This window comes from Branchiostoma belcheri, unplaced genomic scaffold, assembly GCF_001625305.1.
Source record: "Branchiostoma belcheri isolate BF01 breed outbred unplaced genomic scaffold, Haploidv18h27 scaffold35, whole genome shotgun sequence".
Classification (NCBI taxonomy): Eukaryota; Metazoa; Chordata; class Leptocardii; order Amphioxiformes; family Branchiostomatidae; genus Branchiostoma; species Branchiostoma belcheri.
Genome location: NW_017803965.1, coordinates 2,854,486 through 2,882,064, shown reverse-complemented (window position 1 = coordinate 2,882,064; position 27,579 = coordinate 2,854,486). Strand labels below are relative to the sequence as shown.

The 27,579-nt window shown below is 42.4% G+C and overlaps 1 protein-coding gene across 1 annotated transcript in view; it reads right to left on the bottom strand.

Annotated features, from left to right (window-relative positions):
• Positions 1 to 241: 241 nt before the first annotated feature.
• The window catches only part of LOC109475822 (histone-lysine N-methyltransferase 2C-like), a 64,984-nt gene continuing 37,646 nt past the window's right edge, over positions 242 to 27,579 (bottom strand). The window contains 33 exon segments of the mRNA XM_019776604.1: positions 242 to 2,283; positions 3,204 to 3,312; positions 3,786 to 3,976; positions 4,424 to 4,592; positions 4,834 to 4,964; positions 5,361 to 5,497; positions 6,101 to 6,263; positions 6,797 to 6,920; positions 7,382 to 7,491; positions 8,095 to 8,338; positions 8,838 to 9,052; positions 9,558 to 9,779; positions 10,298 to 10,396; positions 11,155 to 12,344; positions 13,263 to 13,432; positions 13,746 to 13,980; positions 14,301 to 14,438; positions 14,441 to 14,612; positions 15,213 to 15,280; positions 15,413 to 15,512; positions 15,971 to 16,084; positions 17,198 to 17,248; positions 18,202 to 18,390; positions 18,789 to 19,571; positions 20,134 to 20,322; positions 20,775 to 21,055; positions 21,500 to 21,734; positions 22,186 to 22,371; positions 22,927 to 23,106; positions 24,263 to 24,469; positions 24,832 to 24,963; positions 26,296 to 26,427; positions 27,331 to 27,455. Coding sequence (XP_019632163.1) covers positions 2,191 to 2,283; positions 3,204 to 3,312; positions 3,786 to 3,976; positions 4,424 to 4,592; positions 4,834 to 4,964; positions 5,361 to 5,497; positions 6,101 to 6,263; positions 6,797 to 6,920; positions 7,382 to 7,491; positions 8,095 to 8,338; positions 8,838 to 9,052; positions 9,558 to 9,779; positions 10,298 to 10,396; positions 11,155 to 12,344; positions 13,263 to 13,432; positions 13,746 to 13,980; positions 14,301 to 14,438; positions 14,441 to 14,612; positions 15,213 to 15,280; positions 15,413 to 15,512; positions 15,971 to 16,084; positions 17,198 to 17,248; positions 18,202 to 18,390; positions 18,789 to 19,571; positions 20,134 to 20,322; positions 20,775 to 21,055; positions 21,500 to 21,734; positions 22,186 to 22,371; positions 22,927 to 23,106; positions 24,263 to 24,469; positions 24,832 to 24,963; positions 26,296 to 26,427; positions 27,331 to 27,455 — 6,884 coding nt within the window. The 3' untranslated portion in view covers positions 242 to 2,190.

Sequence of the window (27,579 nt, the reverse complement as noted above, 5' to 3'; positions counted from 1 at the left end):
GTGTGTTTAAAAGCTGCAAAAGCTCGTCAGCAATGTTTGGTTACATTCGGAAACCAAGGCAAGTGACAGAAAATGTACTCTCCAAGCAGGGGTTTGAGTTTTGGGTTATTTTTTGGCGTATTTAGTCTTTTTAACGGGGTTTCTTTTATGCACTAGATTTTTTTTCACCCAACCCACACCAAACCTCTGCTTGGAGAGTACAGAAATTGAACTAAAAGATACACCAGTGGTATTTTTTTCACCTCAGTAAAAAGACATTTATTTTGTAACCAAAAGAGATATTATAAAATACACGGGTTGCGCACTATATGCAAAATACCATACCGCACATACAAGTCATACTATACTCTACCCTCCCTTATTTGGACACCTACTTAACTAGATTACTAATTTCATCACTCTCAGCACTAATAGGAATAATTTATCCCTAAATCACAGACTGTACACGATTGGCCATTGGTTAAACTACATGTACATATGTGGAGATAAAGGTTGAGTTATTCATAAATATACTTTTATTACACTTTCGTACCTTAGCTTATAATGTGATTGTTATGCCACAAAAATAAAAGTTTTATAGTCTTTCTGTTTCTTATTATTTAACTAGAAATCACACAGTAGCATCACAGAGTGAAATGAACGAGTCTAACTATAGGGATATCAATGTATAGGGACAGTTTCAGAAGTTTGAATACTCTGAACAAACCAGTGCTAATAAATCACAGAACAGCAATACAATGAGCCAAAAGGAATTTTGCCTACAAAGTTTGCTATTCACTATACACTCGGACTAATATAAAGATAATAGGGTTCTATAATGCATACTGAAAAGTCAGACTCCACAAGTTATTGAAAATATTCTTGCTACACACCATCCTCAAACACATACACTGCACAGGGTGGACAAAAATTGGGATTGAATCAAGGATCCGAAACTAACTGTACGAATTCAAAATTAGGTCTTTACAAATTTCACTCTTTGTACAAGGCAGTTACATACATGGTTATCATCATCATCCTCTACCATTAATATGTGGACGTACGGAATAACCTATTGTCATTTACCTACTTGGTTCAAATAGGCCTCCTCTGTGAGTGTAAGTTCACCAACAGGTTGGGATTCTGCTTGGCAACGGAAGCACAGCCCCGCCTAGTAACGGCCTATAGTAACCTCTGCTAAAGCACGTTCATTGGTCAATTGATATCCAGTGATTTGTACATACAGGAGGCCTTGACATGATTCTGTACCTTACCAGCACCTGGTCACAGCTTTTTTGTCTTTGCCGTACAAAAAAGAGCAAAAGAGAGAGAGAACTTTTCAAGCTGCCTTATTCCGCCTCCAAGACGTCCATCCAATTACATATTACTTATGCCTCTATCGTTAAAAGATCTGCAATTTAACTCTGCCTGATGATCGGACAGCACAGCATCATCATTGATCTCTCAGGCTAATGTTGTGAGAAAAATGATCCTGCCAATATGTAACTAAGAATTACCAGAATTAATCATCTGTAGATCTGATATTTACATTGTCAATTACACATCTGCTTTGCCTGGCAGTGATTTTCCCTGTAAGGCTTCTAACTAAAATTAGCGGAATCCAAATCCTCAGGATGTGCCATATATGCAGCATCAACTCATCACATCCAGTGGACTAAGCTAGCTCACTCCTTGTATTTAATTACACATACATGTACACACTCAGTAGCCATCCTCTGCCATATGCTATGTACACTATATACACAGGTAATAAAAAAATGGCTCCGCCAAAAACACGATGGCGTCTTTCCAGAGTAAAAGAAATCGTGACTATCCAGTAGACAGGATTGAAGATGTAGCCAGAGGCTATATTATGTATGTCTTATGTCTCACACTCTACTTACAGGGTGGCTCGAGTATTGCAGCATTTCAGGTCCACTCATCCCCCCTTCTCGTATACATGATTGTTTCGTGGTGAATGCTATTGGCCACAGCCACTATATAAAAAGTCTGATCAGTATAGGATTACAATCATGATCTTAACACAGACCAGGAAACAATGGGATGTATGGGGAAAATGTTGTCACTCCATCAGCCTTTTTACCAACCGACCAAGTCAGCCTTGACAGTGAACCAGACACTAAACTGACTGACCAAGTTTTGCACCCTTGTTCGGTTATTTGCGGGAGGGAGGGGGGCAGGGTGTCGTGTTTAGTTCATCCATTTGCGACAGTTGGGAGCTCCACAGCAGCAGGGGATCTTCTGTTCATCATCCTCAATGTCAAACTTGTAATCATAGGTCAGCTGAAATGGGCAGAAAGACACAACATTATCAACAACTTCTCTCTGACATGCAACATTAATTCTCCTAACTCTGTCAAGTACCTGTAGACTGCCACATTTAAATAATAATGGTGAATTTAAAGAGATGTACACTGATAGAAGAATATGAGAAGTTACGTGCCTAGAATGAGATTTTTTCTTAAATCAGTAAAATTAGAGTTGGCAAATACGAGAACCAAGAAATTAAACTGGCCTGGCCTTATGGCATGGCTGTACCCTAAAAATACATCTCCAAACAGAACACAGATTAGTCTGAACTGAAACTGGATTGAATTGGTCTCAAACAAAAACGTTTACTCTAATCAGTTGTCATATTAGTCTGTCCTGGAAGATTAGAATTGCACCAAAATGTATACCAATATGTCATCTCATACATAATACATGTATGTAAGGCAGAAGAGCTCCTTTTGAGTGTAACAATTTGAGCTTAGTTTAACGTCAACTCTAAGAATTCCACTGGGTACACTGACAGGCTTGAGTCATAACACTTGACTAAAAAAAGGACAATTTAAAAAGACCTACTATTGCAGCATTCTTGATAACACTGTGAGAGTGCAAGGGTACCCAGTGGAATCAGTTGTTGACATTACAATAGGACAGCACGTTGACAGAATGTACTGCCTGCATGAAACCCTGATTTTTTTAGGTATTTCATTCAATGTTTGGTCAACATTGCATCAGAATTTTTCCCGTTGCTTTTTCAAACACAACATTTGGTAACTACTGTTGGGAAATAGAACTTATATACTCGAATACGACTTTATATGAGATGTTCAGCCAAAGTGCTATGCACAATACACTACAGGTTTTGCAGGTGCATTACATGTACGTTCTGCTGATGTTCTCAACAGGAAGACATGAGTCTGAGTCTGTGGGCTTACCTCCTCTCCTTTGCTGAGACGACGTGATGAGATGATGATGATCTTCTGTTCCTTCTCAAAGTTCACCACCTCAGCAACACAGTTAGGGTTACACGAATGGTTGATGTACCTGTTGGGCAAAAAAATGAAGTTCAAAACAAGCCATTCATCTGTTTTGTTTTCATTTGGTATGTTTTTCCAGTTAAGAATATTTCTAAAATCAAAGAAGCAAGAAATCAAATTGGTATGGCCAACTTCAAATAACAAACAATTAACAAATCATCCTAGCATTCAAACATTCTGGGTTCATCTCCCTGGCAGGCCCCACTGTTCAATCCTTGGGAGAGACACTTAACACATACATTTGTATTTACTCACTCAACTCAGCTGAACAATATTTATTGTGTACACAGCTTCAGCTGACGTTAAGTTACACCTCAAACACATTAAAGATCTCACCACACCTATCAAAAAGAGTAGAGGTTCTTCCCTGTGTGTGGATCAAACCATACTGTCCAGTCTTACACAGGTTGTACTGTATAAAACTGGTTTGTTAAGCCTAAAGGCAGTTTGCCAGTTATGCAAAACAAACAAACAAAAGACCTGGCAGGTCCTCCGGCCAGTGTGGCATCGATGACGAGTTCGGAGTCGATACGGAACATGTAGACGCCACGGTTCTGGTCCTCGTAGATCCTCTCCCTCTTGTTGCACACCTCGTTCCTGATGATCACTCCGATGTACTCAATCACCATCACGTGCTTGTCAATGTCCCTGGCAGCAAACAGGCCAAGACCCTGCAACATGTGGACAATCATAAGAAAATTCAAATCCAAAAAGGTTGCCCCTATACTCTATACAGTCACATGCAAAAATGGCCACACTCCTGCCCATCATACACCTCTCTTAAACTTTGACCTCTCAGCATGATGGGAAACAAAATGGGGGCGCCCATGGACGCTAACTAAAATAGAACTACCCAAGAAGAGTAGGAGACTGATAAACCATGGTTCTCAGACATTTCTTCACAAAAATTTTGCAAGAGAGGAGCATAAAAACAGACTGCAGGAAGGAAAATTTGAAGCTGACAACATTCACTCTCTACCATGGTACTATCTATACCAAGGTACAGACTTTCCCCTCAGTCCCGCGTTATGTTTTTTACATCCGAGAAACCATAAACTGAATTGTTGAACACTATGGCACAGGGTTAAACAACATATCCATGGCAACAGTTTGTTTACCTGTATTCTCGAGCGCCCCAGTACGACGTTGTTGCGCCACTCCTGTTTGAGTTTGCGGTACTGCGCTGACTTGGACTGAGCAAACTGTTTGTGATAGGGTGACAGGAGTTCCCCAGTCAGCGTAGTCTGGCTGGACCGGGAAGTGTTGCTACTGGTCAGAGTATGAGGCCTTGGGGAACACATTGTATTTTACATTAGTATGCAGGTACATAAACAGGCTGACATGTATATTGTTGAAAAATTCATTGTTGAACCTAATCTACATGTAGTTGTTATTAGCTCTTGTTGCTATGAAGTTGTGTGTTGTAAATTCTTTGCTTTGGATGTGTACAACTGCACACAAAAACCCTCTCAAACAACATGGAACAACCAGTGGGGTATGACTATGAGAACAGTACACAAGATCGTACCTTCTGATGTAAGTGCGCATCTTGGGTTCGGAGCGTGCACAGCCCGTTGGGTTGATGGCCAGTGGCAGCTCGATCAGCGGATGGCGGCCGTAGCGGAAAAAGTAGTCCTGCAGCATCTCAGTACCAGGAAGCTGGGGAAGAAACAACATGGTTATTACATTGCCAAGAGGGTTAACATGAATTTTGTAAGAGTGTGAACAGCGTAACTCAAGAGGGAATGGATGGGTTGTCCAGTTTTCGTATCTCGTGCATTGAAAATGCTATGGTCACGCTTTTTGAGTGGTAGAGAGCCCTTGTCCTTGGAAAGAGTGTCATATGTTTAGGCCCTCTGGCAGCTAGTTATGGAACTGCAGCAGAACTTCTGGTTTTGTACATGTATCTCATGTTTTAGTCATGTGCCATGGTCACAATTTTTGGATGACAGACACAAATGTAGCTCTTGTGCTTGGGAACAAGTGGCACTAGTTTAGGCCCTCTAGCAGCTTTCTTTGGAACTGATCTAAGAAGACACCGCTGCGACAACGTACCGACTCCACGATCCTCAGCACAGCTGGCTCGGTCAGCCCGAAGAGGTCCTCGCCCGTGATGAAGTTGGGGAACAGCTTCAGCACGTCTGACCCGCGCCGCATCTTCTCAATGGGCTCCAGGATGTTCAACCACACCACTGCACATACAACACACATACATTGTAAATCACTGTAAAATTTCATACACATCGCTAGTAAGACCACACCTAGAATATGCCCCAAACAGTATGGGATCCATATACAAAGGAAGACAATGGAAAAAATGAACTGGAATGGATGCAGAACCAAGCTGTAAAAGGGGTGCTTTAAGACATAAGAAAGACATAAGAGTTGTCGATGTACCAGCTACTACATGTATCTAATAGTAATACCCTAACAAAGTACCAGAGTTACCAACCAAGGATTGAGGTGCTCAAAAACTCATTTTTTGTAGACAAGTGTACTATCATACAGTACACGAATGCTTGGACTTGAGCCACTGATGAACGTAGTGTAGAACTCATTGTCAACAAGTACAGAAGAGTATCTCTGTGAAGATAACTTTAACTTAAGCTGCAGCTTGATGTGCAACGGTTAAGGATGACAGGTCGTTCTGCATAATATAACCAGCCGCCACACTGTGTTCCTTCAACGCCAATGTGTTAAACAGTATTCAGAAATACCAGCTAAAAGTATACAGATACAGATACATGGTCCATGAATGAAAATGACTAATAAATGGCATGTGTTTAGATCCTTACATTTGGGAGTGGCCCCCTTGAAGACAACATCCTCGTGCCCCTGTTCGATGACACGGATGACGAGCTGTGGCCGTCCCTGGTTCTCCTCCACACGACACACGTACCGGCATCGCTTGTTGGCGTAGCGCATGCTCCAGTACAAGCGAGTCACCTCAAAACCAATCTGGAAGTACAGGGTTTCAGGCTTTAGTCAATGATCTACTAAGGCTGGGGCCATGGTGTGTCAAATGAGGTAGGGAATTTTCTGAGCAGCCAACTGCTTCTCCTATTGACTCTCACTCTCAGTGAGTTGAGCTTGTCTTATTTATTATACTCTCTTAACATTGATGTTTCTGACTTGAAAGACATAACCTTGTAGACAATCAGACATGTATGTGGCAGCTCCAGTGCTTCACTATTAAAATCACAGAATCCATAAATCACAAAAAATGTTGGGTCTTTCGTCTTCCACTTCTTCCAAAAAAAGAAGCCAAACCCAACAAATTTTTACTTAGAACATAAGGCTAACGAATGTCAACTGAAATCAGAGTATTCACACAATCATGTCCTAATTTTGTAATTGTTTGTACCTTCAGTTGTTACTTGTTATTAGTCTTCAGGCAAGAATTTGTGATAAACTTCATTTATCATAAAAATTGGTTCTCTAATATTTCTATGTAAAACGTGAGAAACAAAGAGGTTGCGTTGTTGTATTACCGGGTAGATGGCAGTCCTGGTGTGGAAGGCCTGGAGTTGATGGGGAAGAAGCTGCCCCACGTTGTGGAAAATCAGGCTTCCTACTCGGAGGGTGTACTTCTTCTCACCGTAGTTACGCATGATCCTGCCAACAACATATTGTTGTTTATTGCTTATTTCATTGCTTTATTACTTTTGTTCACAATAAAGAATACAGACAAAGCACAAGGGAGGCCGAAAGTAAATTAATTGAAGAAAAGAATAACATCATAATCACACATTATAAAGAATTGGCCGAACAGTAATAATATTATTATTACAACTTTCAAAAAGGACATGCTTAGGCAAGTCCCTTAATGCTTATATGTATGTACATGGGTAAAAAAATCTGGAGCAAGGAAAAGTGGTCATTATAGCCTGATGGCTGCTTATAGAGTGGTCGCTTGGGCAAGTTTGACAACAGTATATTCAAAGTGCCCCAGATGTATTGTGCAAGCACATCTAACCCTCGGAAGACGGGGAACAACAGACGATAAACCGGACAGTGAGTGAGTGTGAGTGTTCTGCACCACTAACAACTGTAGTAACAGACAGGGAGGTACTGACTTGGCAATCTGCTTGCTCTCATCCCGGTTGACATACACCCTGCGGAAGACTGACAGGCTGACCAGCTCATTCTCATGTTTGTTTGGAGCATGGACAGGACACATGACCGTCTGGAGGGGGGAGGGAAGTTATGATAAAACATGATGTATGCTTAGTACACTTTCTTCTACATGTCCAGCAAGCCTTATAAACACACAAGAAACACTCAGATAATTTTCAGCAAAGTCAACATTTTTCAGCCCTGACTAGTGAAAAATTGCAGTACGTACATGTAGCGTAACATTACATTAGAAGGAAACTTCAGGTGTACCATCTATACATGTAGTGATTTGTAAGACACAAGGTACCTTGGTCAAACCTGTGACTATGACTATGAGGTATCATATGAAAGATCAGACTATTTGAGATCAGAATCCTTACTGTTGTGACTGTACCCAGGGAGTACAATGTACATAAAACTTAAGATTGATTTGTTCTTAGACAAGAAAATCAAACCACAACAAGCCTTTCCTAACTGCAACGAGATTTACCTCGCCTGTAGTGAGGCATTCTGTATAGCTTTGTTTGTGTTTTTCTCTGTTTTGTTTGTAATGTTAATTCTGATTTGCCATGTAATGATTGTACACATCAGTGTTATTCTGCTTGTTGTACATGCTGCAAGGCTGATTTTCTGAATAAACTGTACTGTTGTGGCTGTACCCTGGTGACCTTACCTTGTCCTTGAAGAACATGCAGTTCTCCTTGATGGCACAGATGAGATGGTAGATCCTCTTGCAGTTGTAGCGATGGCACGTGATGGTGGCCCCGATTTTGTTACACGCCGTGCAGGCCAGGGTCTGGCCGCGCTTGTACGCCATCTCCACGTTGATGAGCGCGCCGTTGAGCGTCTCGTACACCTCGGTGGACCACAATGCACAGTTCAGATGCACCCACATGTCCAGGTCCATGTTGAGCAATCTGACAGAGGTTTAAGGGCACAGGTCAACACTTCATAAGGCAAGAACAGTTATTTTATCAATTGGAGATTACAGCTACATTTGTTACCAATTGTCTAGAATATGGCAAACATGAAATTTTGATATACACCAACTTCAAAATCATATCCAGTTGCTTGAGTAACTGTTTTTTGGTGTATCTTATTACCTGGATGTCTAACCTTCACCGATGGCTGTAGAAGACTTTCCGTAAAAATCAGCAACAGAAGACTGAAATGGCTTGGCCATGTACTAACAAAAGTAAGAATGGACGACAATAGAACACCCAAAATAGATTTAAATTGGAGACCCGATGGTAAAAGGTAAGAGGTAGACCCAAAAGTACTTGGAGAAGAACTGTGTCGGATGACTTGGCAGCCATGGGATTATCCTAGCAAGAAAGTTGGCCAAGGACAGACCCAGATGGAAGAAAAGAGTCACAGCCTTATGTCTGGAAAGGGAAGAAGAGGATAAGTGCGTACCTTGCCGCTGCCTCTGTGTCACCATCCCCAGCTCTCCCACATAGCACACAGCAGCGGGAGTCCACCGGCAGGTCGTCGGGCTTCAGGCACGTGCCCAGCTTGGACATGAGCTCGTCGATCTCCTTCTCGCTGGGTGGTCTGTACGTGGACTTGGGCACCATGATGGACACCTCCCACCGCCTCCACCGAACACCCTTCCATTTCTTTATTAGCACCTACACAGGGACAAACAACATTACTTTACAACAGAACTATTATCACATGTAGTCAGACGATGTCAACCAATCAAAAGGCTCCATTTTCTATCGGTTACAGGCAGTAACATCAAAAGTGGTCAGTTATTAGGATAACCGACCACTTTTTGGACCGTACCATTATATAGGGGGCAGGACACTAACAGTAGTGTTCAGACTTGTAGTATTTACATGTATCTATCAAACAACGTATTGTAGTTTATTTTGAATAATTCATTTGAAAATATGACACAATTAAAAAGACATAAATGAAACAAAAACAGAAAAAGACCAATGATTAATCTTAAAGAATTAAATCATATAAACTTGAGGAATATATTGCAAGCAGCATACATGTACATACAGTATGGCACATCCTTAGCAACCGTATTGAACTCAATGAATTAGTGAAAATTGTACTTTATGGCATACTTATCTGTATCCCAAAGTACCTACCACCCCTTTGTAAATAGACCGTTCCACTGACCTTAGGGGGTTCTGGAGGCAGGTCCTGGGACGTCTGAGACGTGTTGGAGTCTGACCTTCTCTTCAGGCGGGGTCGCTCGCTCTTACCCTCTGACCCCTGACCTTCAGAGAAGGGTTTGGAGGTGTTGTTGACGTAGGTGGGACTGAGGTGGATGGGGATTTCAGAATGCTGGGGCCTGACGATGTCCCTGCTTCTGTGGTCAACTATAGACCCTGCTTTCTCCTGGGAGGGAAAACAAAACAGAGATGATTTCAGCAAAGAATAACATCATCCAGAAAACCTATCTTTATCAGCAGTACATAAATTGATTCTTTCTACAGCCTGCTAACTTTTGGTACTACAATCAAAACATACTGAAGTACTGCGTACTCATTTTATTTTTCTGTAGATGTAAATTTTTAGGTTAGGTGCACCAGCCAACGGCCACCTATTCGCGAACATTAATTTCAAGCCCTGCCATTCAGTGTAGGAAGCCAGGCTTTTAGCTAGGGTGGTGTTTGGGTGTCTTTTGGACTCCTTGTACTGAGAACAAGAAATTGGACTCCCTACTTTCTGGTAGGGCACCCTTAAGACATCCTATTTTCTCCATTTTCAACCCCTGCAAAGCATGGATGCCTCCCCTTACAAATGCAAAAATGATGTTGTAACGAAGAAAAAAAACTTGGCTGTAGCCTGTATTCCTCAATTTGCACCTCAAAATGTAGGAAAATAGTGTTATAGAGCATAAGGAAGAACCCTACCTTTGTTTCTCTCCTCGCCCTACTCTGCAGTGAGATGGCAAACTGCATAAGGCAGGTGGGACTACAGAACGTCAGCTCTGAGTCTGAGTCAGAGGAATCCTGTGAAGGACAACAGTCAAGCAATCGAAAAATCAGACAAAGGAATTTCAACACCTTTTGGGGACGGTTTCAAGCAAATTAAACAACAGCACCAAGACACAAATAAAATTCTTTGACTGAGAAAGATATCAAAAGAAAGTTATCAAAAGAAGTTATAACTAGAAGAAATAGTAGAAATAAACACATGCAGGAGACTGAAAGAAATGTTACTAATCATTTTCTTTTACTTCTTGTATTTTAGAAGAGAAGTTATAATTTCTCAAAAAGTATGAGCTCACCTCAGAAACCAGAAGAGCAATGCAACGCAACAAGGAAAGGCAGAACTAAGAAAAAAGTCATTTGAGTGCACTTCATTTTTATCAAGGCCCTGTCACACATTCAGGACCTTTCTGTTAATTATTACTTTGCTCAAGACCACTCCCAAACCATGGTCAGCATTGGGTTGGGACTAGTATGAAGTCAAACTGAAAAATCCATTCTATTATCAATTATGATTTTTCAAAATTCAAAGTTGGTCGCACATGAATTTTAAAACAAGTAGGCAACCTCGCTGACCAACTTCCAATGACCAAGCTTACAGCTACCTCCTGACCATGGGATGGTCTGAAGGGCATGGTCAGTTACAATGTATGTGTGACAGGGGCTTTAGACAGTAGCCTTTACACAAGTAGCTGAAGAGGGAAAACTCAACCTTAGCCTCCACAGACAGAAAACACAACAACAGAGATAGATAATCTCCAAACTGTAATACTCTTTACCTGAGCAACAAATCTAGTCCTGACCTGATCACTTCTGCCTTCTTGGTCTCTCAGGAAGGGAAAGTCAGAACTTGCTTTCCTAATGCCGTCCCCTTGTACCACTACGTCGCAGTGTCGACAGAACTTGGGTTTGCCCTGCTGCAGTAAGGTCTCCAGGCTCACCCCTTGTGTACATGTGGAGAGGACCCCGTCTGCTTTCCTTTGCTGCTGCTGCTGTAGTCTGAAGTGTTCCGCCATGGAGCTCGGGTAGTCTGCCCCTTCGCTGATCTCATAACTCGTGGGCACGGGCACGCGAACCAGGTCCGCCACCGCCGCCACGATCCCGTTAATGTCCTCCGCAGCGGTCGCGGATAACGTCAAGGACACGGACATGTTACCGTCCGGTCTCTGGGGCGGAAGGGGTCCCCCCGCCTGCCCCACTAATGTCCTCATGCGTTCCAGATTGCTCACGCTGAACGCGCTCTCCGACGTACGTGAAAACGCAGGGGTAACCTGTGCGTCTGTCGTTCTGGGCATGGACACGCTAGTCCTAATGTCCACGGTGCTGGTGTTGGGGGGTACCACAGACTGTGGCACCGAGAACGTGGGCTGAATGAAGACGCCGGCCTGGCTGGTCGGGAAACTGGACTGACCGGTGGCCAGAGGAGCCGGGTGGTCCCGCGGTAGCTGTGCCAACTCGGTTGGCGGTTTGGCTGCAAAAGGTAAAGGTAGAGAGTCTACTAAGGGGAGACCTCTGAGTTTGGTGTTTGCTGCAGGTTGTAAAAGGAATGTCTTATTCACTACCACAACAGTGAAGGAAGTTGAGGAGGAAGAGGCCGAGACTGGCTCTTTCCCAGGCTCAGACAGTTGGAAGGCCAGCTGAGCTGTTTGTATAGTGGAGGGAGGAGGTTGGATCCCCTGGATTTTCGACCTCCGAGTCTGGGGATCTGCTGAATCACTTTTGTGCCTGGGCATGCCACACGGAGGTAAAGCTGCTGCTTGGGTGGTTTGGGGAGTTAGTTTGGGGTTCTGCGGTGCTCTGTGCTGCACACTCTGGATGATCAGTGTGGGGTTAGTGGCTCGGGGTGGGGGCACGGCAGCCAGACTGACTGTGTGGTGGTGAGTGCTGAGAGGTTTGGGCTTAGAGAGTGTCTTAAGAAGGGTCAGTTGACAAGAAGGAAGTCCAGGTTTTGAGATGTCATCAGAATAGTCTGTAAGGACAGGTTAAGAAAGAACAGGTATCAAAACATGATGTGGTCCAAGAAGATTTGAATGAAGATAAACATGAACCGGACTGATTCAAACCAAAGCCATGGGTCATTGAGGCTGAACATAGTATAATGATTTAAAAATAAAGAAGCAAGCTTCTTGGACCACTCCACTATTCACTTCTTGTGGTAATCAGGTTTTAAAGAAGGAAATTCAATGATGGAATGAGGAAAGTATTACAGAGTTGACAGTAAAGGGAAAATGGTAGATACATGTATTTTAGTGCAAAACAAAATTATATCACTATTGTTAGCCCATATTTCTTTTCAAAATTCCTGTAATATACATGTATTAAAAACAACAGAGCTGCAACAGACGCTCACAAATAATCCTTATTATTATAATTATAGAACAACATCTTAATATCAACGAAATATACATTACTGTGCAAATTAGCACAACTCTTTACCAAGCACATTAACACACAGACAAGATAGTCAATCTATAAATACTGGAACATACTAAACACATTTCATTTAATTTAAGAAAACTAAGAATGATTTAATGAAGAATGATGAATGCCAACTTCTTTAGAAACTTAATCTTCTCCCTGCTGCCTAACCCCATAACCAATAGGGCATCAGTCGCCAAATGGCTACAGTATAGCAGTTTGGCAGAACGTACTGCACCTGCGCGAATGTATTGTGCACAGCACTTTGGCAGAATGTCTCATACAAAGCCGTATTTGCGCATATAAGGTTAACATCCCATCTGTAGTTTCTATTTTATGTCAGAAAAGGTATCGTCTGCAACGGGCAAAATTCTGATGCAACGTTGATCAAAAACCCAACGAAAACCGTGAAAAATCGCACAGACGCAGTACACTCTGCTGACGTGCCGCTAAATGTTAAGAAACTTACCTCTCCTTGGTGTAGGTGCGATGAGTGGGATAGTGGGTGAGGGTCCCCTGTTGGGTCCGGTGTTGAGACTGATGAGTTTGGGGGGCTGTGGGGGTAGTTCATCGTCTATCACACTCTCAGGGGAGGAGGAGGGGACAATACTGTCTGGGGTTGTGGCATCACGGCTAAATCTGACAAGGGAACAAACACACAGATTATGTTAGCTGTGAAAACAACTCAAGTCACATCTCCTCTGCTTTTAATTATGATGATTGTACAGATTGAAGCTTCATTATCCCTCCAGAAAACAAAGACCTTCATTTCTTGACAGAAATATATTTCCTTACTTATCCTAAAACATTTCATCACTCAAGGAGTCAGATCATGGAGTCAGAAAAGGTCAATCAGCTCAAAAAATTTGTTCCTTGCAGGGCTCCACACACACACACAAAACAGGCTAGGGTGGGCATTTTTTTCTAGTGTCAGTTGGGAAACAGGCCTTACCTTGGTGCTTCTCCTGGTGCCAGGTTACTGGGTGGAGGTGTGGGGAGGGATGGAGGCACGTTGACGTCCTGAGGCTTACTCCCGTCCATGCCCAGCACAGAGCTGTTCTCCGCCCGTGTGATGGTACGCTGGTGGGACACCATCTCCTTCATCAGTTCATCTGCCGTCGTCATGGAAACCTCCGAGTGTGGGAGGAGCTGGTACCTCCTGGGCTCCGGTTCTGTCTCCAGTTTACCTGAGGCAGGAGACATGTAACCTGTGCTTCATAATTATCACTTTCTCACCTGGATTTTGCGTTGAAAGGTCCAAAATTTAATAATCTTATTTCTTACAATCACATTTAACTTACATGTATAACACCCTCCACTTTAAGTTAGGAATGCAACTTTTCCCATTTTGATGTGCTAATATTTTTAATATCAAAGTATTTGAATGAAAAGTCCTTTGTACATAACTGACAAATATGATGTACAATTTATGGATGATGATGATTAAAGAAATATCTTTCCTTATCCTACACACTGTACATGTACATGAAGTACAGACCTATCCTACCTTGGTCATGTGACCTCTGATCACCAATCAGCTTGGCCCGTCGGGTGCCCAGGATCTCATCTGGATGCAGATGGCCGTTGACCATGGTAGGTCGCGCCATTCCGGGGGTGGGGGGTGGGGGTAGCGAGGCAGGGGGGTCGGGGGGTTACTGAGTGTTTCACTCTTCAGGAAGTTGGAGTAGTAGTCCTGGACCCCGTCCAGAAAGGCGTGACCAAACGTGCCCTTCAGCTGGTTATCTCCGTTCAGCGGTCCGCTCCCGTACGGCGGGAACAGGGCAAAGTTCACACTGATCTCTGGCTCGCAGAGCGACAACTGGAAAAATGGAAAATACCTGTCAATTCTCTCTCCATTTTAGCCTGTCTCCACCTATAGTAGGCCTAGGAGGGAGGAGGAGGTTTTCACTGTGTTTTAAGTTTGCGGATGAGACAATTCTTCATTGCAGTAGCCATACAATAGAAACCCACATTTAACAGATTGACAGTACATACATGTACATACTATTATTTTGTCTATTACAGATAGACAAAAAAAGGAAGGAGTGTTTTATAAAATCTGAGAGATCTGAGACAAATCTGTTTGCAAAGTAGCTGAAAAAGGCAATCCAACTACAAGCTGTAAGTATGGGAACAAAATGCTACTTAGTGTAAAGATTAAAACTACAAGCTGTAAGTATGGGAACAAAATGCTACTTAGTGTAAAGATTAAAACTACAAGCTGTAAGTATGGGAACAAAATGCTACTTAGTGTAAAGATTAAAACGTACAGACAAAAAAGGGAAGGAGTGTTTTATAAAATCTGAGAGATCTGAGACAAATCTGTTTGCAAAGTAGCTGAAAAAGGCAATCCAACTACAAGCTGTAACTAGTGTAAGTATGGGAAAAAATGCTACTTAGTGTAAAGATTAAAACGTACCTGTTTCACAGTGCTCATAATCATCTCTGTAGAAGGGAACCGGTTTTGTTTCATCTTCGTTATCTCATCTGTCCAAATGAAGAAATTAAAAGATCAATTAAAGAAATATTCTAAACTTAAACATCCATCAAATACATCATTCTTTGTACAAACTTATCTCAATGTCATAAGAAAGCAGGGTTTGAATATGTTCGACAAACCTTCCTCGTCTTTTTTACGTTTCTTGGATGCCCGCTTGGTTTGTGTCTCCTTCCGCTTCTTTAACTGTTGCTGGTATTCTTGTCTCCTTCTTTCAAACTCCTGTGAACACAACAAGGATTGAACAAGTGAGATAGCGGCATTAGGCATCTTCAGATATTTGATAAGTATAAGTATAGGACAAAGAATAAAACAAGGCTTCTACATGTATACATGCAAGGAAGTAAAATTTTTCAAACACTGGTTCCACACTAAGAGTGTCTTCAGATCACGCCATATTAGCACACCAACATGGAGGTGGATGCAGCTCTTTGCAGTTCTGTTTTTTTTCTTTTATCGGACATCCATAGATCTTCTGACACTCTCAAAGTCAAATAACCACTATCAAGTGTGTATACACGACATGTATATAGCTCACAGGAAAAAATGCTAAAGCGCTAAAAGAAAACATAAAACTTGCCATTAAAAACGCTGAAATTCTGTGCTACAATTCAGCTCCTGTTTATCCAATATGGTTGAGGCCCCTGCCTCATTGATGTGGAAAGAATAAATGTCCTTACCTCCTGTTCTCTAACGATGACATCGGGAGCACTATGAGCTGGAGGGAGGGAGGACAGGCTCTTGGGGTCCCATTCCTTCTTCTTGTTCAACGTCGGCCACTTGTTTTGCCCCTTCTGTGCAAAAATATCACACAATAAAATCTCATGCAAGTGTCCCAGGCTACTTCAACCTATTACGTCCTGCTATCTATACAAAACTACTCACACCTTGTGCTACAGATACTCCCTTATATCTCAGCTGAAAGATCCCAAAAGTGGTGTTACATGTACGTAGTTGATCATGCAAAGGCTACATAGACTAAAAAGTAAAGAGAGTGAACCAGATAGTAAAAGCAGCCATTGCATCTTTTACTACATTTGCCCCTAGGTGGCTATCACAGTATCAGTGATGCTAACAGCTTTTTTTCTTTAAAGACTTAACCAGCTGAAAAAAAAGATACGCTGCAACCTCAACCTATTTTATGTTATCTTAGATATCCAGCACCTTGTCATATTTTTCTTTTCTACTACACCACTTGGGCATGCTACTAAACTAACCTTTCAAGTTTCAACATACATTTGTATGTGATACTTCATAAGAATTTTTAAATGTTTATTGAAGTTTAAAAATTATTCTGTTCCTTTTTAACTTTAATTTGGGACAATACAATGTAATTTACAGGCAAAGATTAAAGATTTTCAGGCAAACAGAAACTTTACAATGAATTGTGTGTATTATGCATTTTGCCTAAGAATAGGAGTGAGTTTTAAGGACTGTCGTCAAGTTGCCTTGCCCTATTTTTTATGCATTCATGTACCTGCATGTACCAAAAATCAACATACCAGCAATCTGCATGGATACTTCAACAGACCGACCACAGCATGTGATGTCTACATGGAAAGTGTTCACTTTCATTACTAACAATGATTCTGTTAACTATCTAACAACTAAGGAATACTGCAAGCATAGTTGTCAACAAATTTGCAAGTACATCCATTGGGTAGTAAGTTGTGAATGCAACAAAAATAACCGACAATATTAAGTCGCAAGCAACGAAGAAGAGACTGAAAGTCCTCCCCACCTAAAACCAGCACTATACACTTTGTCAGTCACAGAATTATCAGAAAGTTTAGCGGGAAAGTTTAAAAGCTGTAGGTAGATATTGAGCTCCTTCGTTTAAGCGTTTAAGTGGACTGCAGCCTAGTTCATGTGCGGTTACACCATATATGTAATGGAAGACAACATACCACAAGGCTGAATGGATAGTGCTCCAACAGACTGCGTTCACCACGTGATTTCTACACAGAAAGTGGGCCCTCTTAATATCCGTGCTAACTAGCTGACACCTACGTATGGCTACACTAAGCTTAACTAGGAATTCTAACAAGAATTGCAAACCATGCCAATAACCTGCAAAGAGTCTTATATTGTATACCTAATGAAATGGGAATTATCACTACATTTCCAACTGTGACATTACAACAACTTGCTGACAATAATTTGTAGCCACAATACAAATACATTGAGAACATCTGTTTCAGTGTTTTAACATGGTTAGCAAAAACTGTCTTCCCTTATAGGAATTGGTACTACTGTATTATTAGTAACCAATATCATTTACAATAGTAGTGTCACAGCTACAAATGCCTTTGTAATTCCACTACACGTCATGTAAACTAGGAAAATATCAAATATAATCAAATATAAGTGGTGGTGAACATTATTAGTAGTGGTGGACATTGTCATTTTAAAGAAATTTTAAGAGATTCATACAACATACACAAGCAGGATCAAAACTACAACACAGCCTTACCTTGCAGCAAAGTAAAAATCTTTTTTGGCCTTGTACAGACACTGGAGATACCTGTACTACTTGGTGAAAGAGTAACATTGCAACTGTCAATGGACCACTGGTCGGTGTTGAGAGCAAGCTAAAGTAGTGATGGGCAACTTCTAGGTAGCTTTTGGCTTAGGTTGTCTAGTGGGCAACCTCAGAAAGAAAGAGAGGATTTTGGAACCCTGCAATGTCTCCACATGGATATATGTTTGAATCTGAGGGACATAAAAACAATCCCCTGCAGTGCATGACCTGTGACAAGGCTTGCAGTTGCACTCACAACTTGCTAGAGGTCGTGATTTGTGACCAAACTATATTTATATGTCTGCACCCGTATCAGTGAGATAAGAATTGACAGTTGTATTGCTGCTGTTTCCTGTTTGCGAACTCTTGTTTTTGTGAACGACGACTCACCGGGACAGTCTCTGGCATCTGTTCCAACATCTCCAGCTGTTTCTGCTGCTCCGGGGTCAGCTTCAACTTGTTGATGACTTCCTCATCATCTGAGTCGTCCTGCTCTTCTTTCTTGACCTTCTCAGGGGTGGAGGTTTCGACTGGAACGTCCTGGGCTTCTTGTAGTGCTTTACAAGGGGGCAGGCCAGCCTGGGGTACACAAGGGACAAACCAAGAAATCAGTCCATCTTGAATACATCAATATTCCCTTCAGAATATTCGGCTACATTTCCAATGGAGCTGATGACAGGTAAACAGAACACAAACTTAGGCCTTACTAGGGTTTGGGTTGGCATTAGGAAGGGTATCCAGACGTATCAAAAGACTCAAAAAAAGACTCGCACTTGATGCAAGTATGTCTAAACCCCAGTTTCGGTGGGAAAAGACATTAAACTGGATAGACAGAGAAGAATGAAATCAAATAAAATTCTTTTGTACAAATTATACAATTATTGAATGAACATTAAGTGTTGGAAATGAGAAAAGACAAACTAATAACAATGTATGGCTTTTGCTCTGTACAACTGTAAGAACAGACAACTCTGTACCTTAGCAAGCAAGTTCTGAGTGGGAGTTCCCTGCAGTAGAGCTTTCAGGAGTTGGTTGGCAGCAGGTTTCTCTGGGCTGTCCTTCTTCCCGTCACCATTCCCATCGCCCTTCCCATCCTCCCCATCCTCCTCCTTCCCTTTCTCTGCCTCTCCACTGCCAGGGTCTGCTTTCTGAGGGCCCATCTCAGCCTTGAGTTTGTCTGTGTCCAGAGAGTCTGGTCTAGGCATGCTGTCTGCTGTTGTTGCAGACAGGCGGAGAGCATCCTTCTGCTCTGTTGTAAGGTGTTGTAAGAGGAGAGAGTGCTTGTTCATGTCCAGCTGCCCCTGGGAGCCGTCCGCGATGTGTCTGAGGGGCACCGTGAAGCTCTGATCCAGCAAGGGAGGCTGGGAAGGGTCCCTCCTAGCAGGAGGCATCATGGGATTGCCCTGCACCATGCCAGGGTGAGGCATTGTGGGATTCATCTGGTTCTGAGGTATGTCTTGAGGCATACCCTGTGGTGGTAGAGGAGGTTCTTCGTTGTCGGCTGACTTCTTTTTCTTGCGGTTTCTTTTCCGTTTGGGCTTGGGCTTCTCTGTTTCGGGGGGTGTGCCAGACATGGGGTAGTTTGGAGGCACAGGGAAGCCCTGGTGGGGATCCATGGGACCCATGGGGCCTGGGAAGGGCATTCTGGGATGCATGAGAGGGCTGCGAGGGAAGTTTCCTGGGCCGCCTGGAGGGAAGTTGGGTCCTCCGGGGGGAAACCGTGGTCCCTGGCCCATCGGTGGCTGGCCCTGACCTGGACCCTGGGACGGAGAAAACAAATATTACAGGTAAGGATACAGATCAAACTTATGTTGTCAACATTTCTCAAAGACAACAAACTAGAACATATCCAGGTTTACCATCTTGTACTTGTAGGTTCTACTTTGGGCTCCTGTACCTTTCTTTTGAAGCCAAATGTCAGAATTTGGTATGGGTGTAAATTGGGAATGTGCAAGATCTCTTCTTCAGTTGATAATCGTAAGCCTTTGAAAATTGACTTACTTCTAAATTCTATAAGTGCTACATTGTATTCTCAGCATTATGGACAGAAACTTTTCTGAAATAATCCATTTACCACAGGTAATTTTTGAACAGTTTTATGGGGGGAGGCACGGGTGTGAAACATTCTGTAGTAACTGTTGTTTTTAAACGTTGACTTCCTAGTTTGAAGTTGACATTTTTTCAACCTTCCATTGCACCTTGAAATATACTCTTCAGCCTTAGCTGCTTTGCAAGAGTTCAAGGGAGAATGGTCTAGGGCCTTCTTTACAGAGCACCACTGTTATAACACAAAACATCAGTATTTACAAAGATTTGCCTTACCATGAAAGGAGGTCCCTGCTGCTGTGCAGGCGGCTGCTGTTGCTGCTGCTGTGGGTTTGGGTTCGGTTGCAGCTGGCCTGCAATGTCAGGGATCTCAGGGGTGTTGAAGAAGGGCAGCTCCATCATGCCCTGCCTCCTCTCATTGGTCAGGTTGTTCTGGACAACCTCTTGGTTATGCCAATCATGGTCCTGGAAGAGCCAATCAAAAGTAGTGTTATATCACAGGAAAGTGAGAGAAAACTGAACCTATATCTTTGAATTTACTTACTTTACCTGCACCACTCAGAATTTAGAAACTACAGGTTGTACTAAAAACAAATCAGAAACCAATGCTATAATTTCTTTTCTACTTCAAGGCGGTAACAGTCATACACCTTCAGTACAGATCTTGTTTAACTTCCCATTTACACGTGTGTGAATCTCGTGCAAATATCGTGTGGAAGTTGAGCAAGGCTCTGCATTTCTAGTGCAAAAGTTGTTTTAGTAAGTACACACCAGAAATAGCCATACAGCTCTAAGCTTGCGCTAACCTGCATATGTAGGTGGTATTTTCAGTTCTGTACTACAACAGAGGTCATCAGTTGTCACATCTATGAAACGAGAGCTGTTGACAAAACAAACAAACAAACAAACAGACAGACCTGTCGCTCCATCTGCTGTAACCTCCTCTGCTGCTCGATCTCTTGCTGAAGCTGTAAGCGCTGCCGCTCTTGTTGCTCCCGAAGACGTTCCATTCTCTCTCGCTTCTCCCGCTCCTGGAAGGCCTCGCTGAAGGGGTTGTTGTCGTCTAGGACAACCCGTGGCGCCGGCGGCATCCTCTGGGCCTGCTGCTGGGCCTGTTGCTGCGGGTTCGCCGCGGGTCCGGGTCCCGCCTCGCTGAACTGCTGCTGAGCCCCAGGCAGGGGGACAGGTGGACCTGCACCTAGTGAAAGTCAAACTTTAAATGCTACGCACAGTAAATCTTGATGACAATTGAGAATTTAATGAACCATTCTGCTAGTGATCTGGTCATTCTGAAGTGTCAAACCAAATGCTATAGAACGAGTGCTGTACCACACAGTCCATTTACTGAACACGTAATTGTCTTTCAATGTTGCTAATTGCCCTATAACTTGTATTTTCTTTCTGATTTTAAAGTATTTTAATTTTAGATCTGGATCGTTGAGTATATATGAATGATTAACTTGCTGACTGAAAAACTTTTGCTTTTGATTTTAGCTTGAGTAGCAAGATAGAAAATGTTCTTTATGTTTTGCAGTCAATTTCTGTAATATCACTTCAGCCTTTGGGCTGTGACTGTTGTGATATAGTAGATGCCATAATAAATCACTCTATAATAAACAAAGGCTCAAAGAAACCAACAAACCTAGTGAGGGGGATGCCTGCCCCATGGGTGGGGTGGGGTGGCGCATGGGCGACTGATCCAACCGTGGGGACAACAGGGGGGAGTGCTGCCCGGGGGGGATCATGGGAGACATGCGCTGGGGCATCATGGGATTGGGGCTGTTGTTGGGGCCCATCATGGGCTGGGGCGGGAAGCCCGACTGTTGCAGAGACTGTTGCTGTTCCTGAGCTCGCTCGCGCTGCTTCATACGGTATTCCTGAAAACACACAAAGTACTGCTCAACAACTTTCTATTCTTGAATATACAATAATCAACTAAGATGTTATGGCCACCTCCAAACAATGGACAGTGACAAATGGCCTAGGAAGATCCTCACACTGGATGTGGAAGGCCAGAACCATTGGTCTACCAAAGAAGAAAATTTAATGATTTGACAATGTCTAAGGGAGGGCCTCCACCACTTGAAACTAAGTACGTAACATCAACCCACAGGATAGAGGTAAGAGGCGGGCTGCCATCAAGCCTCGGTATTGGTGTGCAAGCACGTCTAACCCTCAGAAGTCAGGGAACAACTTACAGGCAATAAACCGGATAGTGAGACTGAGTGAGCACTACTGACAATAACACCCAAGAAGGGCCAAATCACATTGAAAACGTTTACATATTGAACTAGAGTTTGAGGAGGCAGAAAAGAAGCAATGTCTGACCTGTATGAGGAGGGAGTGTTTTTTCTGCTGTTCCCGGACCTGCTGTAGCTGTTTCTGCAGCACGCTCTGCTGTTCCGTCATGGCCTTCAGCTGGTTCTCGTCCGTTTCAGACAGCTCCTGGCCGTTCTTCTTCTGCTGGCGCTGACGGGCAGCCAGCGACTTCTTCTGCTTCTTCTGTTTCCCAACCTGCAGTGGGTGGATGCAAGAAATATTTAGTTATTCTTTAGCCAAACTAGCTTATCTCATGGTGACAATGCTTTACAACGGAGCCCTGACTTAGTTTTAAAATTTGTTATTGTTCAGAAAGAGACGAATTAAACAATGTACATGTAGCTAGGCTAATATTTGGTCAGGATGGCTGAAAAGTAATGTTAACTCTATAAATATATCTAGATCCAACATCACTTCCAGTCATCACCAAGTAGGGTTAATACATTGCTTGTTTCTTTTGTACATACAGCTGGTTTCTTTTTCACTAGTTTGTTTTTGGTATCATACAAAGAAAATTTCAGTCTCAATTCAAGTCAGATCAACCTTCAGAACAATCAAAGGACATAAAAAAAGGTGTTTACTACAGGACAGAATATCCTCTATCCTGAAAAAAAGTATTTCTACCACTGAAAGTTATTCCATTGTGTTACAGGTGTTAGCATCTTCTGCTGCATCTGCAGTTAATTGTAGTTATATACCAGTAGATGCCATACTTTGTACCATGTACAACTGTTGTGCAATATAAAGTACCTGAGCTTCCAGCATCTTCTGTTGCATCTGCAGCAGTTGTTGGTGCTGGAAGAGCCACTCCTCGTACTGCCTCTGCTGCTGGGGGTCGATCTCCCCGTTGGGTCCGTTAGGGAAGGGTACGGGGGGCTGGGGACCGATGTTGAACCCCTCGCCGTTGTTTCCAAACTGTCCGTTACCTCCCTGTGGGTGAGATATTTAGTTGTCACGCCAACAGTTCTTACGGTAGATTCCCGATTTAAGTCAATTTCCAATTGCCAGCCTCGAGCATCTCTTTTTGCACCTCTACGTTTTATTTTTGCATGTCTGTGCTTTTTCCTGAGCTGACATCACGGGATGACGTCAACTCAGGAAAAAATAGTCTGCCGGGACTGGCTTGTGCTGACTTTTTCGAGGCGGGGCATTGAAATTTCAAATGTAACAGGAGAGCCCTGACAATTATTGTAAACATGTCTTTTAGCCAGGTAATACTAGTTATGTCAACTACAATCAGATAAGGTTATATTTTGGTGTCATGAGCACTTTAATCAGGAATCTAATGTATTTGCAACTTGAAAGTGGCACACAGAAATTTAAATGGAAGAGATGCAAAATATGGTTTGGGGTATAAGAATACAATGGATTTTGTATTTTTCATGAAATTGGAAATGGAGAGGGGTAGAACTTAACATTATGATTGTGACATACGCACTGGGCATAAGAAATTGTTTGAATAACATGGGTCAACTTAAAGATTGACTTTGACTTGAGCACAGAAGCTGAGAAATATTTGGTCCAAATTTTTCTGTTACAGAACTATTATAAATTGTACCTTTGATCAGTAGTGTGCAAAATGTGCTTTTATGTTAGACCTAAAAAAAATATAGAGCATTCCCTGAGATGTCTAAATCGAGAATACAGGCTTTCAACAAATAGAAAGGACAATTAGTACAATATTATACAATCAATGACTTTTGAAAAGGTAACAAAACAAGTGCCTCCACTCTATGTCTTGATCATGGAGTGACCTAGTGTTGCAAGAACATGGAACTAGGTCAAGACTTTCTAGCCTCCTTACAGGGGTAAGTAGGACTGCCTCTTCGTTAAGAATCAATAAGATTCATCATAACACATTCCAACTGGATATGGACTGCCTCCTTGATCTTTCTGTGATTATCTGAAGATCTACACAAGTCTCAACCTAGTCTCGTGTTCTCCCAAGACTAGGTCACTCCATGAATAAGACGTACAGTGGACGTCAAAAATTTTGAGGTACATGTTTTGTACCTTTTCAAAAGTCACTGATTGAAGAATGTTGTACTAAGTGCGATTTCTACGTGCCCCTCTAGCTAGCTGTTACCTGGAACTGTGCAGGGAAGTTAGGGCGGAATCCTGGCTGCCCATTGCCAGGGTTGTTGGGCATGTTGGGGAGGAAGGGTGGACGGATGCCCGGCTGCAGCGGCTGCTGCCCCCCTCCCCCCTGTTGTTGCTGCTGCAGATGGTGCATGGTGTTCATGGCCTGCAGCATCTGTGCATGCGGCCCACTGCCTTGAATCTGTTGAACCACCTTTGCATTGGAGGGAGAACCAAAAAAGGATCCTACATTACATCACTGTCTTCTCCCCATCCACCCACACCTATGTTAGTCTTCCTTATCAGACCGTTTCCATAGTAACCTGTTAGTTGACCTTTGGCCTGGTATCACCTTTGACCCCTGCAGTGTCGTGTAACAGGAGTTTTAATCTGGTTGAGATAACTACTTGGCAGAAGATATAAGAGCTCTACTGAAAGGACAAGTCATGAAAAAGTGAAACAAGGTAAGCAATAAGATATAGGAAAAGAGAACATTTCAGCCCATTAATGTTGTAGAAACGAGGGCATGCAATAACCGGAAATTATAGAAACAAAAGGTTGAAAGCAATATGATACCTGGCTTATTTTCATCAGGACCCGTGCCTTGGCCTTGGCGATGGGGTCAGACATTTGGGACATTTTGTCCGTATCAAAGTTTCGGAAGAGCGACGCGGGCCCGCTCTGCCCAAACTGAAGCATCATCTCTTTCTGTAGGCAAAGGGCAAGAGTACAGTTAAGGGCTGCCAATCACTCGGACCTGTCCCTTGCTGTAGCAGCACCTTTTGGGAGTTAAGCTTTTGCTCGGTGGGAATTATTATCAAACAAAAAAGGATAAACCCAACATACCTCTGGCAAGGCTTCTCATAACAAAGACAGACAGAAATGTTGTGGATATTTCTGAACGAAACATTTCTATCTTAATGTGCACAATGGAAACAAACAAAGGATTAACAACACTGGCTGACACAATTTCAATGTGAGCTTTTGACACGATTGATAGTAGTACATGGGCAGTGCAGCATGGGTCTACGGTGATTGTTAGTAGCCATTTAGAATGGTTGTGGCATTTCGTCTCTTTTTTTAAATTAGATTATGGCATTCATTTTATGATTGTGCAGCTTTGGCTCTGTGCTCCTGAGGAATGAAGGAACAGTGTGAAAGAAAAAGGTTAGGGGATTCACACTGAGAAAAGAATCAAGATGGAATGATATAGGAGGATCAAGGCTTGATGGTGTCAGTGGCCATGACATAAAAAATACAAGCATTCTGTTCATCATCAAAATATCCTGTGTAACAAATAACAAGTGAGTTCATCCTGGAACTGAAATAAATTCCACATTCATAAAGTAAACTTGAACATGAGTGAAACAAAATACAAGTAAGTAGCAAGCTGTTGTGGTAAACAATGTTAAGTTTAAGGTCAACAAGCATTTCATGCCAGAAGAAAGGTAGAATACAATACTAGTAATACTAATAGAAAAACATGGGAGAAAACATATCAAGCATAATCACCTTTCCTCATATAATTTGGAATAATTACTGAATTGTTCTGTGTTAAATGAAAATGTTTCAACAGTACAAGCCAAAAGAACTTTGGGCCGCACAAAATATAGAAAATTTACAGATCGGTTTGGAAAAACTTTACTTGGTCTGTCAAAATTTGATCAGCAGATGTTCAAAGTAGCAGGTCAAACTCTAATGCTTACAGATAATACTTCAATGGTGAAAAGTTTGGACTTATAGATAACACAGATACAGCAAAAACAGGATTTTCTTGAACAATTATTATAGGAAATCACATTCAAATCTTGGAAATAAAATGGTCATGATGTCTACTGCATATACATGTAACGTTACATATTTCCAAAGTATGAAAGTCTGTGTACTCCCATCTTTTGAAAGCTGTGTAGGAAAGGCATAACAAATGCAAAGCAACAAATGTGCATGCTAGCGAGAAAAGTGAGCATGCTAAAACAATCAGTCTCACAGCAGAACAAACAAACAAACCCTCAAATGAGAGATAGTAGAAGAGATACTGACTATTGATCGAGGTTGGTTCGGATTCGGAGCCTGAGGCTGAGCCGTAGAGGACTGGGGCGTAGGAGACTGATTCTGAATCGGAGGAGGCGGTTCGGAAACAGGGGTGGTCGGCTGGGGCGGCCATGTCCCCGGCTAGAAAACAAAACCGTTACATCCATTCACATCTCCAACAAACCAAATCAAGGACAGCAGTGAGTGTGACTCTACACAAATCAAATAAACTCTGCACGGCTGCTAACGCAAACTTATAAGGACATAATCAACTAAACATCATGCGAGAGAGTGAAAGACTGTGAGAGAAGAGACCTGAGGTCGGTGTTTCCTGCGTGACAACTCTCTTTCAGTCACTCATTCCACGTAAGTCAAAAATGAATGCAATTTTGTATTTGACTGGATACATGTATTTGATGCAAGATTTTCTCATTCTAGTTAACTTTTGAAAAGTAGCCAAGCTCCTAATAGTCAGTGTAGACGAGTGTATTCCAAAATTTGCAGATAAATTTTCTCCTAAAGTTCACTTTAACTGATGTCTAGATTACCTGGCAGTGTCCGATCTTGGCTACATTTTTTGTTGATAATCGTTTCATTTTCTGCACTGTGCACCAGTGCAACAATTACCAAATATGAATTTTGAGCCCTGGAGAAGTCACGTCTAGTCAAACCCTGTGATCTATTTGGTTCTGGTGTAACCTCTTGGACAGTCGTGACATACTTTTTCTCTGCATACCTGCACTGGTAAAGGTGAATTACCTGCATCAGACAAGTTTTACCAGCACCAGTCAGAATTTAGGAAGTAGGGATCATGCTAAAAACTGTTGTACTTATTACTTATACTTTGTAGGTGGTAATACTATATATAGTAAATACAAATCATCCACATACACCTTCATGTATATATAAACCCAGTGCAGGTTTGGTACAGGTAGACATCAGAAATACCTGCACAGCTCCAATTTTACCTGTACTAACCTGCATATGCAGGTGGAATTTCAAGCCCTGTGCTGGTATAACCAGCTCCTGGACAGCAGCTGTTACCTGTTGTTGTTGATGTTGCTGCCTCTGCTGTTCCTGTTCCCGCCTTTCCTGTTCCAGCAAGTCTTCCAGCAGCAGTGGCTGCTCCTCAAGCAACAGCCGCCGTTCCTTTCTCAACCGCAAAGCACCTAGCGGCGAGAAAACATGTTAACTTTACACCACTTTCTACTACTTTAAGTAGCTGCTGCGCTACCAAATATTTAACAGAACAAACTTCATATACATGTACACAAAGGACGGTTTTCTAAATTA